This window comes from Centroberyx gerrardi, chromosome 24 (assembly GCF_048128805.1).
Source record: "Centroberyx gerrardi isolate f3 chromosome 24, fCenGer3.hap1.cur.20231027, whole genome shotgun sequence".
Classification (NCBI taxonomy): domain Eukaryota; kingdom Metazoa; phylum Chordata; class Actinopteri; order Beryciformes; family Berycidae; genus Centroberyx; species Centroberyx gerrardi.
This window is the reverse complement of record NC_136020.1, coordinates 5,061,292-5,073,692: the sequence shown is the minus strand read 5'-3', so window position 1 is coordinate 5,073,692 and position 12,401 is coordinate 5,061,292. Positions and strand designations below refer to the sequence as shown.

The 12,401-nt window shown below is 42.5% G+C and overlaps 1 protein-coding gene across 4 annotated transcripts; it reads right to left on the bottom strand.

Moving 5' to 3' along the window:
- Window positions 1-1,588: 1,588 nt before the first annotated feature.
- svopl (SVOP-like) lies at window positions 1,589-10,343 on the bottom strand. Of its 4 annotated transcripts, none has more exons than XM_071920534.2 (17): window positions 10,198-10,342; window positions 9,330-9,413; window positions 8,708-8,817; window positions 7,843-7,934; window positions 7,647-7,745; window positions 7,484-7,555; window positions 7,261-7,385; window positions 7,089-7,152; window positions 5,277-5,402; window positions 5,020-5,148; window positions 4,829-4,902; window positions 4,492-4,688; window positions 2,527-2,638; window positions 2,342-2,423; window positions 2,094-2,183; window positions 1,796-1,909; window positions 1,589-1,694 (listed from the first exon to the last, which is right to left on the bottom strand). In XM_071920534.2, exons 3-17 carry the CDS (start codon window positions 8,814-8,816, stop codon window positions 1,683-1,685), a joined length of 1,497 nt encoding a protein of 498 aa, XP_071776635.1. In that variant the 5' UTR covers window position 8,817; window positions 9,330-9,413; window positions 10,198-10,342; the 3' UTR covers window positions 1,589-1,682. The 4 variants fall into 4 exon arrangements, with proteins under 4 accessions (XP_071776635.1, XP_071776636.1, XP_078138207.1 ...); XM_071920535.2 differs by having other exon boundaries at window positions 7,843-7,931; XM_078282081.1 differs by lacking the exon at window positions 9,330-9,413 and having other exon boundaries at window positions 10,198-10,343.
- Between the last annotated feature and the right edge of the window lie 2,058 nt (window positions 10,344-12,401).

Genomic DNA, 12,401 nt, shown 5'->3' with positions numbered 1-12,401 from the left:
CCCCCCTCTCCCTCTCTGGTGACCAAATACAAACAGATACACACACATTACTGCTTGACCAAGGTCAGGGGAGGGAACCGTCCAGCACAGACTCCTCCCACAAAGCATCTTACACGGGCAGACAGACACACACACTAATCCGACAAGTCTGGAGGGGATAGACTGGGAACCTAACGAGCTTAAAGAGAGAAGGATCAGGAAGGCAGAGATCATTCCCTGGGAACGTGTGCTGGAGGGAGAGAAAGATCACTAGACTGACTTAACAGGAAAGAGGCAAGAGCCAAGAGTGCATTCCAAAACTTACCTTTACCTGCCAAAGTGTCTGGTAGAATAGACAAACTTACCAGCCACAGCCAAACTTTACCTTGCCTGTTGCCTAGTGTTCATCCCCCCCTAGGTTACAATTTGCATATATGCATAAGTTCAAGTTCAAATTTGTTTATTTATATAGCCCTTTCTCCATGCATGTCTCAAAGGACTTTAGAGAGAATGAGCCTAACTAGATCTAACTGATCAACAATCAACCATAGAACAGAATAAGGTTTGGGTGGGTTACTTTATAATGTATTACATTACAGTTACTAATCACCTCATCAAAATTGTAATCAGTAATGTAATTCAAGGGATTGTCCAAACTCAGTACTGTATTCTGATTACTTTCAAATTATTTTGGCAAATCTGAGGTATAAAAAGTACAGGTACAGATAAGAAAAAAGTGAAAAATTCTGAAGTTCATGAAATTTATTTCATTAAATTATCTTGGCACATTTTATAAAGACGTATAACACCTGCCACTATTTAAATGGCCTTCTGAGCTTCCCAGAAGAAATCCTATAATTTTTCACAAGTGTCTGTAATCTGTATTTTTTTAGGCAACGTAATGGAATACAGTTAAAATGTTTTTGTATTTACAATACATAATGCCATTACAAGTATTCCGTTACTACCCAACCCTGTAGATAAGTATCCCACTCTAAGTGTGTGCATAATCAGTGGATCTACCTCTCTCTCCCACACACACATTTCTTTTTGCTTCCTTTAACCCACCCAGGTCAGAAGTCAGAGAAGGTTTAATCTATGGTTGACCTACTGGTTTACACTGCAGCTTAGACTGCCTTCGCTGACTGATACAGGATGGTCGACTCCCAGCTTGAGTGTCATACTCTACCCTTTGCACAAACACACACACACACTACATAGTGGTGTCCCTCAGTTGTGCATCTATGAAAAGTGGGATTGAATGGGCTAGAAGGGAATATCTCCTCTTATTTTAAATAATCCCCACAGGCTCTCAGGGTGTCAAATCCACATTAATCCACTGACGGAGACTATGCTGCTCACTATACAATAGCCAGCAGATGTCTCCATCTAGTGTTGAAGAGAGACAGAGTCGTTCTTTACATCTTAATGACTGAACTGATTTGAAAGTATACTTGGCAGTGTGACAAAATCATAAAAAACAAGGAACAATGCCAAGAAACATAAAAATTTGTCAGCTGATTGCTTTCTGGCTTTCAAAACTCACTTTATGGCCCATATTCTGAAAAAACTCTCCCGACCCACTGGAATAATTAAGGCACAAGGACAGTTGATGTAAGTAACATATTTAATATTTTTACATTAGATGTACATCAATAATAAAATAGCCTACAAACTATAGATATCTTCTATCGATGGCAACATCAGGAGGTTTGCTGAAAAGAAAAAGAAGTGCATTAAAGATTAAACCCACGACAAAGGAGAAAATAAACTCTACACAAAAGGTTAGGTGAGGAAACAATAGATGATGTTTTACCAGAAGCGCTCGGCCCTTGGTCTCAATGGGGAGTAGAAAGTTTCCAATTGCACAGATTACGCAGGCCACAGCAAAGGGACACAGGGCCAGTATTACTGACTCTGACATCAACACCTACAACACACATTTACATAAGACATCAATGGGGTGATTTAACTCGCACCATTTTGTGTCCCCAGTGAAACCAAACTGAATGCTTCCTAGGTGGGACACAAAACAGGAGTTGTGATATAGATGTTGGTGTAAATTTAACTTTCTTTTGCTGACAAAAGAACCATCGATGGGGCCATGAACATACCTGAGCTATGAAGGGCGCGATCATGCCTCCAATGCGACTGAAGGAGGTACAGAAGCCCATTCCTAGAGAACGTGCTACGGTGGGATACACCTTAGATGGAAAAAAGACGTGTAAGCCATGCATATACACATATACATATACTGTCTACATAATTATATACAAGTGACAATATTGGCAAAAAATCTCCAAATCTCCAATATAATCAGCAGTGTGTTTTATACAAGTATAAAAAAGTAATGTTTGCGTACCTCAGCAGTATAAATATAGACCACATTAAAATTCATGGAGACCAGAGATCTGAGCAAGAAGAGCAGCACAGTGAAACCAAACCTAGAGGCAAACAAAGGGAAACAGAAAGCTGTCAAGACACTGAAACAGAAATTGTAATAATAGAGGGTGAGTGAAGGACTGGGTGAGTGAGTGCATCTCATACATGGTGGTGCAGATGTTGACCAACATGAATAACAGGGCCGACAGGAGTTGCAGCACCGTCAAACTCATCTTCCGTCCGAGGACATTCAACAGACCGATGTTTAGAGGGATGACTAGAGAGAGAGAGAGGAGGGAGGGAGGGGGGAGGGGGGGGGGGGGGAATGAGAGGAATGTTAGATATGTGTTACAGGAATACAAGGGTTTTGAGGGAGCTCGTTCTGTTGGTCAACTTACCTGTTCAGTGATGAGAACATAGACACCAAATCAACCATTGGTCGCCGGTAGATCATTATTTTATTATTATTTTTTATTAAACCTTTATTTAACCAGGTGAGTCCCATTGAGATTACAAGATCTCTTTTTCGAGGGAGCCCTGGCCAAGATAGCAGCAATACAGAATTTCAAACAACATACAAGCAAACATTAAAAGCACATAAAACAAAACATACAGTAGTAACTCACAGAATCATATGCCTAAAAGACAGACAGGAGGAAACGGGTCTAGCTAAGGAAGCAATTACAAATTCCAATTGAATTTGCCTCCAAACCCTTCACTACATTTTTGAATGCCCTAATCGGGATCAGCTCATCTAGCTGCAAATCTGTCTGCAAGTGGTTCCAGGCTGCAGGGGCGGAGAACATAAAGGCCCGTTTGCCAAATTCAGTGCGAACCTTAGGGACGGACAGTAAGAGGGTGTCAATTGAGCGCAAACAATAATTACTAGTTTTGAGTGAGATATACCCACAAAGGTAAGAGGAGAGCAGACCAAGGATGGACTTATAAATACATATGTACCAATGAGTAAGTCTGCGCAAGGCCAGTGAAGGCCACTGAACTCTGGCATATAGAGTGCAATGGTGAGTGAGAGCTTTGCAGCCTGTGACAAACCTCAGAGCGCTGTGGTACACAGTATCCAGCCAATGCAAGCATTGGGCAGAGGCGTGCATGTACAACAGATCACCATAGTCAAGCAAGGGAAGGAACGTAGCCTCAACCAATTTTTTCCTGGCAGCATAGGAAAAGCAGGATTTGTTTCTAAAATAAAAACCTATCTTAAGCTTTAGTTTCTTTACTAAGTTTTCAATGTGAAGTTTAAAAGTTAAACGATCATCAATTAAAATACCTAGATACTTGTATTGTGACACTAATTCAATCTGACTGCCCTGTAAGGTTGCAATGTTAGGAAGAGAAGCTAATGTCTTCCTGGCATTCGAAAACAACATCAATTTAGTTTTTGCAGCATTCAACACAAGTTTCAGATCAAACAACCGTGACTCTACAATACCAAAAGCAGACTGCAAATACTCAAGTGATTGAGCAAGGGTGGCACCACAGCAGTAAATGACAGTATCGTTGGCATAAAAATGAAACAAACATTGGCTCCTGCTTCATGCTAACACTTTAGCATACACTATGTTGAGTCATAGTAGGCTTCATGCTAACACTTCACTTTGTAAGCAATATAATGATATGCAGCCAAGTCTGGTAGTTTTGTGTTTGGTAAAATGCACACAAAATATGATGTACCGCTACATTTATGAAAAATAACATACTGTGTTAGTACTGATTTGCATATGAATATATTAGCTAGACCAATCCTGCTCTCCCTGCGCTAGGGGCTACGCTGTGTATGTAAGTGCTGGGATCTCAGACCTCTTGGATTAGACAAGCAAGTAGAGCAAATGCTCATGCATTGGCATCACCTGTACCGATTTGTTGCCAAATGGGAGTCAACATATTAACATTGTTCCCAGCAACTAGAATTGTTGCTAGTTGCTTTTTAGAAATAAATCACCAAATCATCCACACATGGATGATTTGGTGTCTATTTTCTCATCACTTAACAGGTAAGGTGACTAACGGGACAATCTGCTTAAAACTTAGTGTATTCCTTTAAACAGTGAAAATCTGTCTCTTGCACACACACACACACACACACACACTCCACTCCCATCCTTCACTCACGTGCGACCTCGCCCAGGCAGCTGATGAGCAGGGTCTGGTAGTCGCCGAGTGCGAAGGGGATGCAGTAGCACAGTCCGTCCTCATGGCGGTGCTTGACCCGGTGCTCCCGGTCGGCGTCCGTCATGCACAGCAAGTTCTTCTCCAGCAGCTCTGAACTGCTCAGCACGGAGCCGTAGTAGGAAAAGGACGCTACGAACCTAAGACACACACGTATTAAATATTGGACTACAATATTGGTCAAAACCTAGTGCACAGAGTTGGGGAGAAACCTACATGGTCTTCATCTAGGACTGGACGATTAGAAAAAGAGGAGGATGAAGAGGAAGGGAAGCATTACCATGTGTACCACAGCAGTAGAGACGTCCTCCTGAATGATGGACTGAGCAGGATACGCCAACTGCCCCTCTCACTCTGAAACACAGAAACCCACACACAACATGGACACATCCATCACTACCGGACACATCACTGTCAGGTCTTCAAATTAACATCCAAAGTCAAGTCTCTTAGCCACAGATATTAACTTACCACCGCCGGTTCTACCAGTCGTCCAGGTGGTAGGTAAGCTTTGTTCATCCTGGCAATCTTTTGGAGAGTCTCCATAGCGCCCTTTATATTACCTGCAGACACGTTGTAACGGGCCGACTCTGGAATGAACTATAGACACGTGTAGAGAGAAGACGTGGAAGCATGCATCAATTTCAAGACTTCTCCCAATGATGCTGAAGAGTCAAGCTAAGGCATGGAGTCAACAACGGGTTAGGTCAGTCCTGAACGCGCCCCACCTTGAATAGAAAAATAAGGATGATGCTGGGAGCAACGGAAAGACGGATCATCCATCTCCAGCCCAGGGTGGGAACCACTGTCATTCCTAGGATGATGATCAGCATGGACCCTAGCATCCAGAAGATCTACGGTGACAGCAGACACACACACACACACACACACACACACACACACACACACACAGGATCACAATTTGTGGCGGTGCCTGTGTTGGCAGTGTTGATGATGATGGAGATGGCAATGGTGATGTCAATCATTTTAAATGTAGTCAGAAAATAAAGTCATAGTTACTTTGGTTACTGTCAAATTCACCTAGAAAAGACATTGGAAATGCACTAAAACTTTGTTTATCCAAACCAAAATCACCTGTGTGCCAAATGGGCATTTAAAAAAACAGTGATATGATATGATATGATCAGGCATTATTACTTCTTTTTTGCAACTAAAAGCATCTAACCCCCTATTTGGCTGTATTTCACAATGTGTCTGCATGCACTACTCAAATTTTTAAGGTGCTTTGAATTTACAGAATTTTGAATATGCTTGTTATGTTCAGAATTCCCTCCCAGGGAAATAACAAAACTGAAACAGGATACACTGAAACAGTGAACATATTGTCCCGCACCAATGACGCAGTCGCCCAATCAATAACAATTAAGCAATAATACCCCCCCCCCCCCCCCGGTGTGAAGTACATACCAGTACAAAACTGGTATGTATTTACTACCCGATGGGTAGTAAAATGAAAATGCCTTCAGGGAAAATTCCAAATGGTAGAATATCCAGCATGACCTACATTTACGGTCCCAGAGGCAAATTTGTTGAACAAGGATAGGATTCAGAAATGAGAAGGCAAGATGCATCATTCCCCCCCAAGAACTCAGTAGTGAGATGCATCATTCCCCGAAATCCCATCAAAATCAAACTAGTGTTGTCTGAAACATCTCACACAATGGACGGACAACTAAACAGACAATGTAGTGCTGCCCTTGGGCCAATTACTATAGTCTTGTAAATGACACTCAGAACTCAGTAGTGAGATGCATCATTCCCCGAAGTTTCATCAAAATTGGACCAATGGTGTCTGAAATATCGCGCCTGAAGGTGGAAGGGATCGAGACCAATTCACAGTCCCAGAGTTTCCTTGTTGTATAAATGCAAAACTGTTTCTTTTTACTGAAGTACTAAAGTATTATGTTCCCTAAAGAACACGTGACAACACAGTTTCCATCTTCAAGGGATCGTTTCAACACACTGCACAGAAAAAAATGACATGTTTCAACCTGCAACAACTCTTCCTCACTCTATGCAAAGAGTCAACACGCTACACATGACTTCTAGATCAGGAGAGAGTTACACAGATCCTGACAGGATCTGTGTAAGCAGTCCAAGCAGTGATGATGATAGCCCTAAAAACATATGGTCCTTTTGAGTTCTGAGCACCGTTTTAACCAATTTGTGTCCGATGTGCTTACATGTGTCTGAAGTCTCAAGTACCACAGAATCATCCTCTTAATCCTGCGGACAGACAGAGCATGTGGATTTTGGAGGAGGAGTGTTATACATGGGGCTCCAACAAAAGCCTCTGAAACAGCATAGGACACTAAAACTCTCCACTGAAATCCAGACTAATGACATTGTTTTAGGTAGGCCTTAAGGCAGAATGACCCACCCCACTGAGTTAACAGTAGAGAAACTCACTGGGCTTTTAAATGAAGAATTCATTTTCCTCATATAACAGTGATCCTGACAGGTTTGGATGAACAAACACCAGAAATAATGGTGTCACTTTGTACACCCTGGAGACTTACGGAGGCCAGAGGCAGAAGGAAAGCTCTGTACTTTGCCGGGATGAATTCTGTCTTCAAGACAAACCTGAAGTGGGGAAGAGGTGTCGTAAAATCAGTATATTTCTGGAAACGTGTCCGGATGTGCGTGTGTGTGTGTGTGTGTGTGTGTGTGTGTGTGTGTGTGTGTCCTCACCCCTGAGAGACCCCGGCCACACCGCAGCCCACCATGCTGCGTAGGAAGATGAACCAACCGTAGGAGGGAGCAAAGGAGGTGAGCAGGGAAAAGTAGGCACTCCACACAAAACCACAAAATACCACCTGCACAGCACACACACACACACACAAAATCAGAAAATCAGTGCACACATAGACATAAAACATCGTCAAAATTGGGGAACATCTCCAGTACCACCAACCTTCCAGCGTCCGTATCTGTCTGCGATGTATCCACTCAGGACTCCACACACCATGAAGCCCAGAAACACCATCTGAGTGAAATGGAGTGAGGCGCATTAGGCTAATAAGTTTATAATACAACGCAGTATTGGTCTGAATGCAATGATTAGTTGTATAACTCACCGTGGAGACCAGAGCAACCTGCCAGTCATCTAGACGCCACTCGCAGCGGATCTCAGGAGACACCACTGCCAACAGCATGATCTCCATTGCCTCCACTATCTGAGCACACACACACACATATTTATATAGATAGAAAGCGACAGAGAAGAGCATTTTTTATGGTTTTGATAAAGTTAGAAAAACCCCACACACTCACATTGGCACTGCCCATGATAATGAACAGCAGGATGTGGAAGCGTCCGAAGCCAATGGTCTCCACTGCTTCCTCCACAGTGTAGGTCTGCTCTGCTGGATCACAACACAATGCAACATCACGCATTAAAGTCACCATCAAACGGCATTTTGAGAGCATCTCGCTTCCCTAATTTGATGCGTTTCTGGTTGAATCAGGATGTTGGGGCGGGGCATAATGCGGGAATCTCTTCATAATGATCTAGAAAGATGTTAAAATACTAGTGTTGGGAGAATAAATGCCAGTCAAGGTATAAGATGAGCAGTATTCTCAAGTAGAAAGCACAGTGAATTTCTACTGATACACCATGAAGTAACCACAAAAACATACTTCACTGTCCAGGAGGTAAAAGTAATGGGAATTTGATATAAAACACAAGAAAGTAAAATTATCATACATTTTTTGGTGTTTATTGTTAAATAGCTATATATTATGTTATGGAAAATTAGCTAACAAGGTGAAAAAGTCATTTTTCCTTTGTGACGGCTGCACGACGCAACTTTGCACGTCGGCCGCTCCAACTAGCAGCGAGGGGTAATTGTTGGAAAAAAATTAACGTAAAAAACCCAGAAATCATGTAAGATGACGTTATTCTATCTATTCTGAGGCATCTCAATTAGCGGGGATGGGACGCTTTTCTCTATTACAGCCCCACTTTGTAATTGAAGCTGACAAGACAGGTGTATTTTTACATCATTTTTACATCACATTTTTAATCTCTTCATAATGATCTAGAAAGATGTTAAAATGCTCGTGTTGGGAGAATAAATGCCAGTCAGGGTATAAGATGAGCGGTGTTGTCAAGTAGAAAGTAGTGAGTGGGACTCACCATTGTTGTTCTTGAAGTCTGGAGGCGGCCGGTGGTGAGGGTTCTCCTCCAGCTCCACCTCCTGAAGATGGATGGCGCTGACCAGCTGAGCCTTCATAGACTCACCCATGCTGCAACAAACCATTTACACATGTATTCCAGCTGGAAGTAGAGCTACATAAGTGAGTGAGAAGCCTAAAATGAACATATACAGGGATGTAGTGAAGGGTTAGGGTTAACCCACCTAAACTTACCCAAATTCTTAGTATTAAACTGATGCAAGTTATATGGAAATATGCTCTTTTAAGGCAAAAAGGCATAAATAAATGCTTTTCTGAAAATGTAACTGAATATGTTTCTTTTCAACCAGACAATAATTACAATCTAATTGTATATTAGAGAATATGTATAATACAATACAGAAAAATTATTATTTTTTTAAATTTAGAAAGGAATTATCACAATATACCTTAATGGCTAGTTGAAAGGTAAACTATACAATCCTTTAACATTTGCATTAGCCCATATTCATGTGTAAAATGTTTGCAGACGTTAAATTTGCCTTGCCTATGGCCTTGATTGATAGGGCCATTGCATCAGTAATCGCAGTGATGGGAAGCATTTTTGTCCCGTTTCTGCTCACCTCTCCTCTTTCGCTTATCCACTCCCCTCCTTTCCTCTCCTCGTTTCCTCCAACCTTACTTCCTGGTAGGAAACGAGTCGCAGTCTGGTGAGGAAAGGAGCAGCAGAGATGGGATATTACTGGAAAGTCCATAAAATCCTGCAGTAGGCTACATAAAGCAGGGTTAATTTTATATTTTTTCAGTGCTGTTCTCTGATTTGAGAGACCCAAAACTCCATTTAAAAATCTGTCATTGTAATGTTTCATTGCTTGTCGGCAAACGTACATACCTGGAAGGACATGACTTAAGACTTTTAACAAATCGTTAGGAACTACTCTTCAATTCAGCATATATCAAATACACCCAGCAGCAAGAAAATGTTAACTTTTGTAATTGGTTGGTTCGCCTGTAATTTACACAATTTCCCACCAAAACAGAAGCGGAGCAGTACGAACCACTTCTAAAAATGAGATTCTATTGAAATAAAGTGCTGCTGGGTGGATCATACGTGCCGAATTTACCCAAATACCAAAACGATTCGTTAAAGCTCTTAAGTCATGTTCTACCATGTTTGCACTTCTGCCGATTAGCAATGCAACATTAAACTGTCAGATTTTTTAATGGAGTTTGGCGGAAAGTTCTCTCCAAATTAAGAGAGAAAGGCACGCGTCGGGGCTACCGGGGAGCAAACAGCCTATGTCTACTAGTGCAGCCGAAGGCTAATGTGGAATATCAATCGTAAACTACGTTTCAACTGAGCCGAAATTGTTAAACAGCATTATGGTTTATGTTGACATTAACTTCCCCCTGCAGCTGAGGACATTCAACAGGCTATTTAAATTTGAATTTGCAACGAGGTTGTCGGGATTTAGTAGTGAGTCTACTTACACAATTGTTTGTTTTTCAGTCTGAAACTCGTAATCTTCTCTCCTTTCATGCTGTTGCGGATGTAAAATGTGCGCTTATCACCGCCGGCATCTTCAGCATAAGGTGTTATTGTTGACCTGCACCAGGTGTATCAGGAAGTGTCGTCGTCATTTCCCCAAAGGTAATGAGGGGGAGAGAGAGAGAGAGAGACAGAGGGCGAGAGTGAGATGGCATTGTTTTACGTTGGGAGGGGTTGGGTGGCTGTCTAAGGAATACAAGTATTAAGACCTATCAGGTTAGTTGTGTGTGTGTGTGTGTGTGTGTGTGTGTGTGTGTGGTTGAGGTGGAGTGTGTGGGTGTGTGTGTGTGTGTGTGTGTGTGGGGTGGGGGTGGGGTGGGGTAGGGGTGGGGGGTTTGTTTACAAGTATCTGTGTAACATTGTCCCACAGGTAAAGAGGTAGGGAAGGTGTGGGCTACCTATTAAAGGTCTATTTTCATATAGCCTATATATATATTTTACTTAGTTTTCATTTCAGTAGAAGTAGCAGTAATAGCAGTAGTAACAGTAGGCTATAAAGATAATGGGATGTGTTGTCAGTAGTACATTATCATACGATTTAAGGTACATCACCACAGAATTTGGTTGTCCTGAGATACCTAAATGAAGCACTGATATGAATACCACACAACAGCAATAAGTAGGTTGCCCCAGGGCAAGTTTTGTACTGGTATGTACTTCACACCAAAAACAAAAAAAAATCCAGAAAATCCGGTGACACAGGTTGAATTTGAACACATCTCTTTAATGGTTGTCAAACACATCTTTCAGACTTGAAACACCACAGGGATGCAGCTCACCGGAAGAGAGAGAGGGGGGAAGAGGAGACAGAGAGAGAGTGAGAGAGAGAGAGAGAGAGAGAGAGAGAAGAGGGAAAATATTGGAACACATAGTCGGATTGGGGGTTAGTTGCGAACACGCCTGGGTGGCTGCTCTTGAACGTGCCTCTAGACGAGCCCTGCTGGCAGTGGGCCCAGGCTCAGGTACGGACGTTGAAACAACACACCCTCTGGAGAGGAACAACAGGAATGTGATGGTATTTTCTGAGAGAGAGCGACACTCCGACCCCGGCTCCGGAGGTCAGAGGGCAGAGGGCCGACGCCACCGGTCTCCTGGTGGATAAGGCCTATACTCACTGAGGATCACAGATCTAGAAAACACAGAACTTTGAAACGCAGCTCTAGAAAACACAGATATCTAGGAAACATTCAGGAGATGCTGAAGACTGCAGTGCAGCAGCTCGAAATCCAGAGTTCGATGTGAGGAGTCGACCTTCTCTTTTGGAATCAGGTTTACCGACATCCGCAGGGTGTTTTTTTTCCTTTATAATGGCAGCGCACGTGTGTGTGTGTCTGTGTGTGTGTGTGTGTGTCTGCATCTAACATGTAACCCCTAGTATGTCCAGGGTGTGTGAGAGCGTGACTGAAGAGGTGCAGACGCATCCCAGTCGTTGAAATAGCACCATAGGATCCTGTAGGCGTGGTCTAGTCCTACAGTTTGACTGACAGGTGCTAGGTCCAATCAGAAAGTCACTTGCTCCAGTCGGTGAAGAGTTCTGGTTCGCTATTGGTCCGTGGAAGGGACGTGTTGGCACCTTTGCCGGAAGGATCTTTTTGTCCATTCAAATAGAGCAATCACAAATAAAATATTTGCTATATAATGTTTTCTATACAACACCATATCCACTTTCATTTATATATATTATAATACCCATTTTTCATTTAGATTCAAAAATATCATTTGGAAATGCAAAACAAAAGAAACCATGACGCCTCGTATGGTGCATCTTTTTCTACCGTTTATCACAATGGACTGTGCTTAGATGGAACAATGGTCGGATGGCACTGTGACATGACTCACTCTTTGCTCACTCTTCACTCGATGTGGAACAACTCTTCACTTGTTAAACTTTGATTTAAACATCTTTTAGCAGCATGCCTGAAGACAACATTAACGGGCACATCACTAGTAGCTAAAGCCTCAAACTTAGTCGAAACATGCCAGAGAAAGAGCAAAGAGCAGGGACAGGCGAACCTTCTCTCGTCCCTGCGGACCCCCGACGTTACTACTGACCCACTCCATTAAAACACTACAGAGAAAACAGCCAAACAGCAGAGATGGGAACCAGCCATGCAGCCGTACAACCAGCAGATGAAGACAAAGAGCA

Excerpts from the sequence above, each read along its gene's own strand:
- svopl (XM_078282081.1), bottom strand. The coding sequence starts at position 8,816 with ATGGGTGAGTCTATGAAGGCTCAGCTGGTCAGCGCCATCCATCTTCAG. Across the intron at positions 7,746-7,842 it reads TTATCATGGGCAGTGCCAAT|ATAGTGGAGGCAATGGAGAT; the intron begins GTGAGTGTGTGG and ends GTGTGTGCTCAG. Across the intron at positions 5,403-7,088 it reads TCCTTCTGCCTCTGGCCTCC|ATCTTCTGGATGCTAGGGTC; the intron begins GTAAGTCTCCAG and ends CTGTCACCGTAG.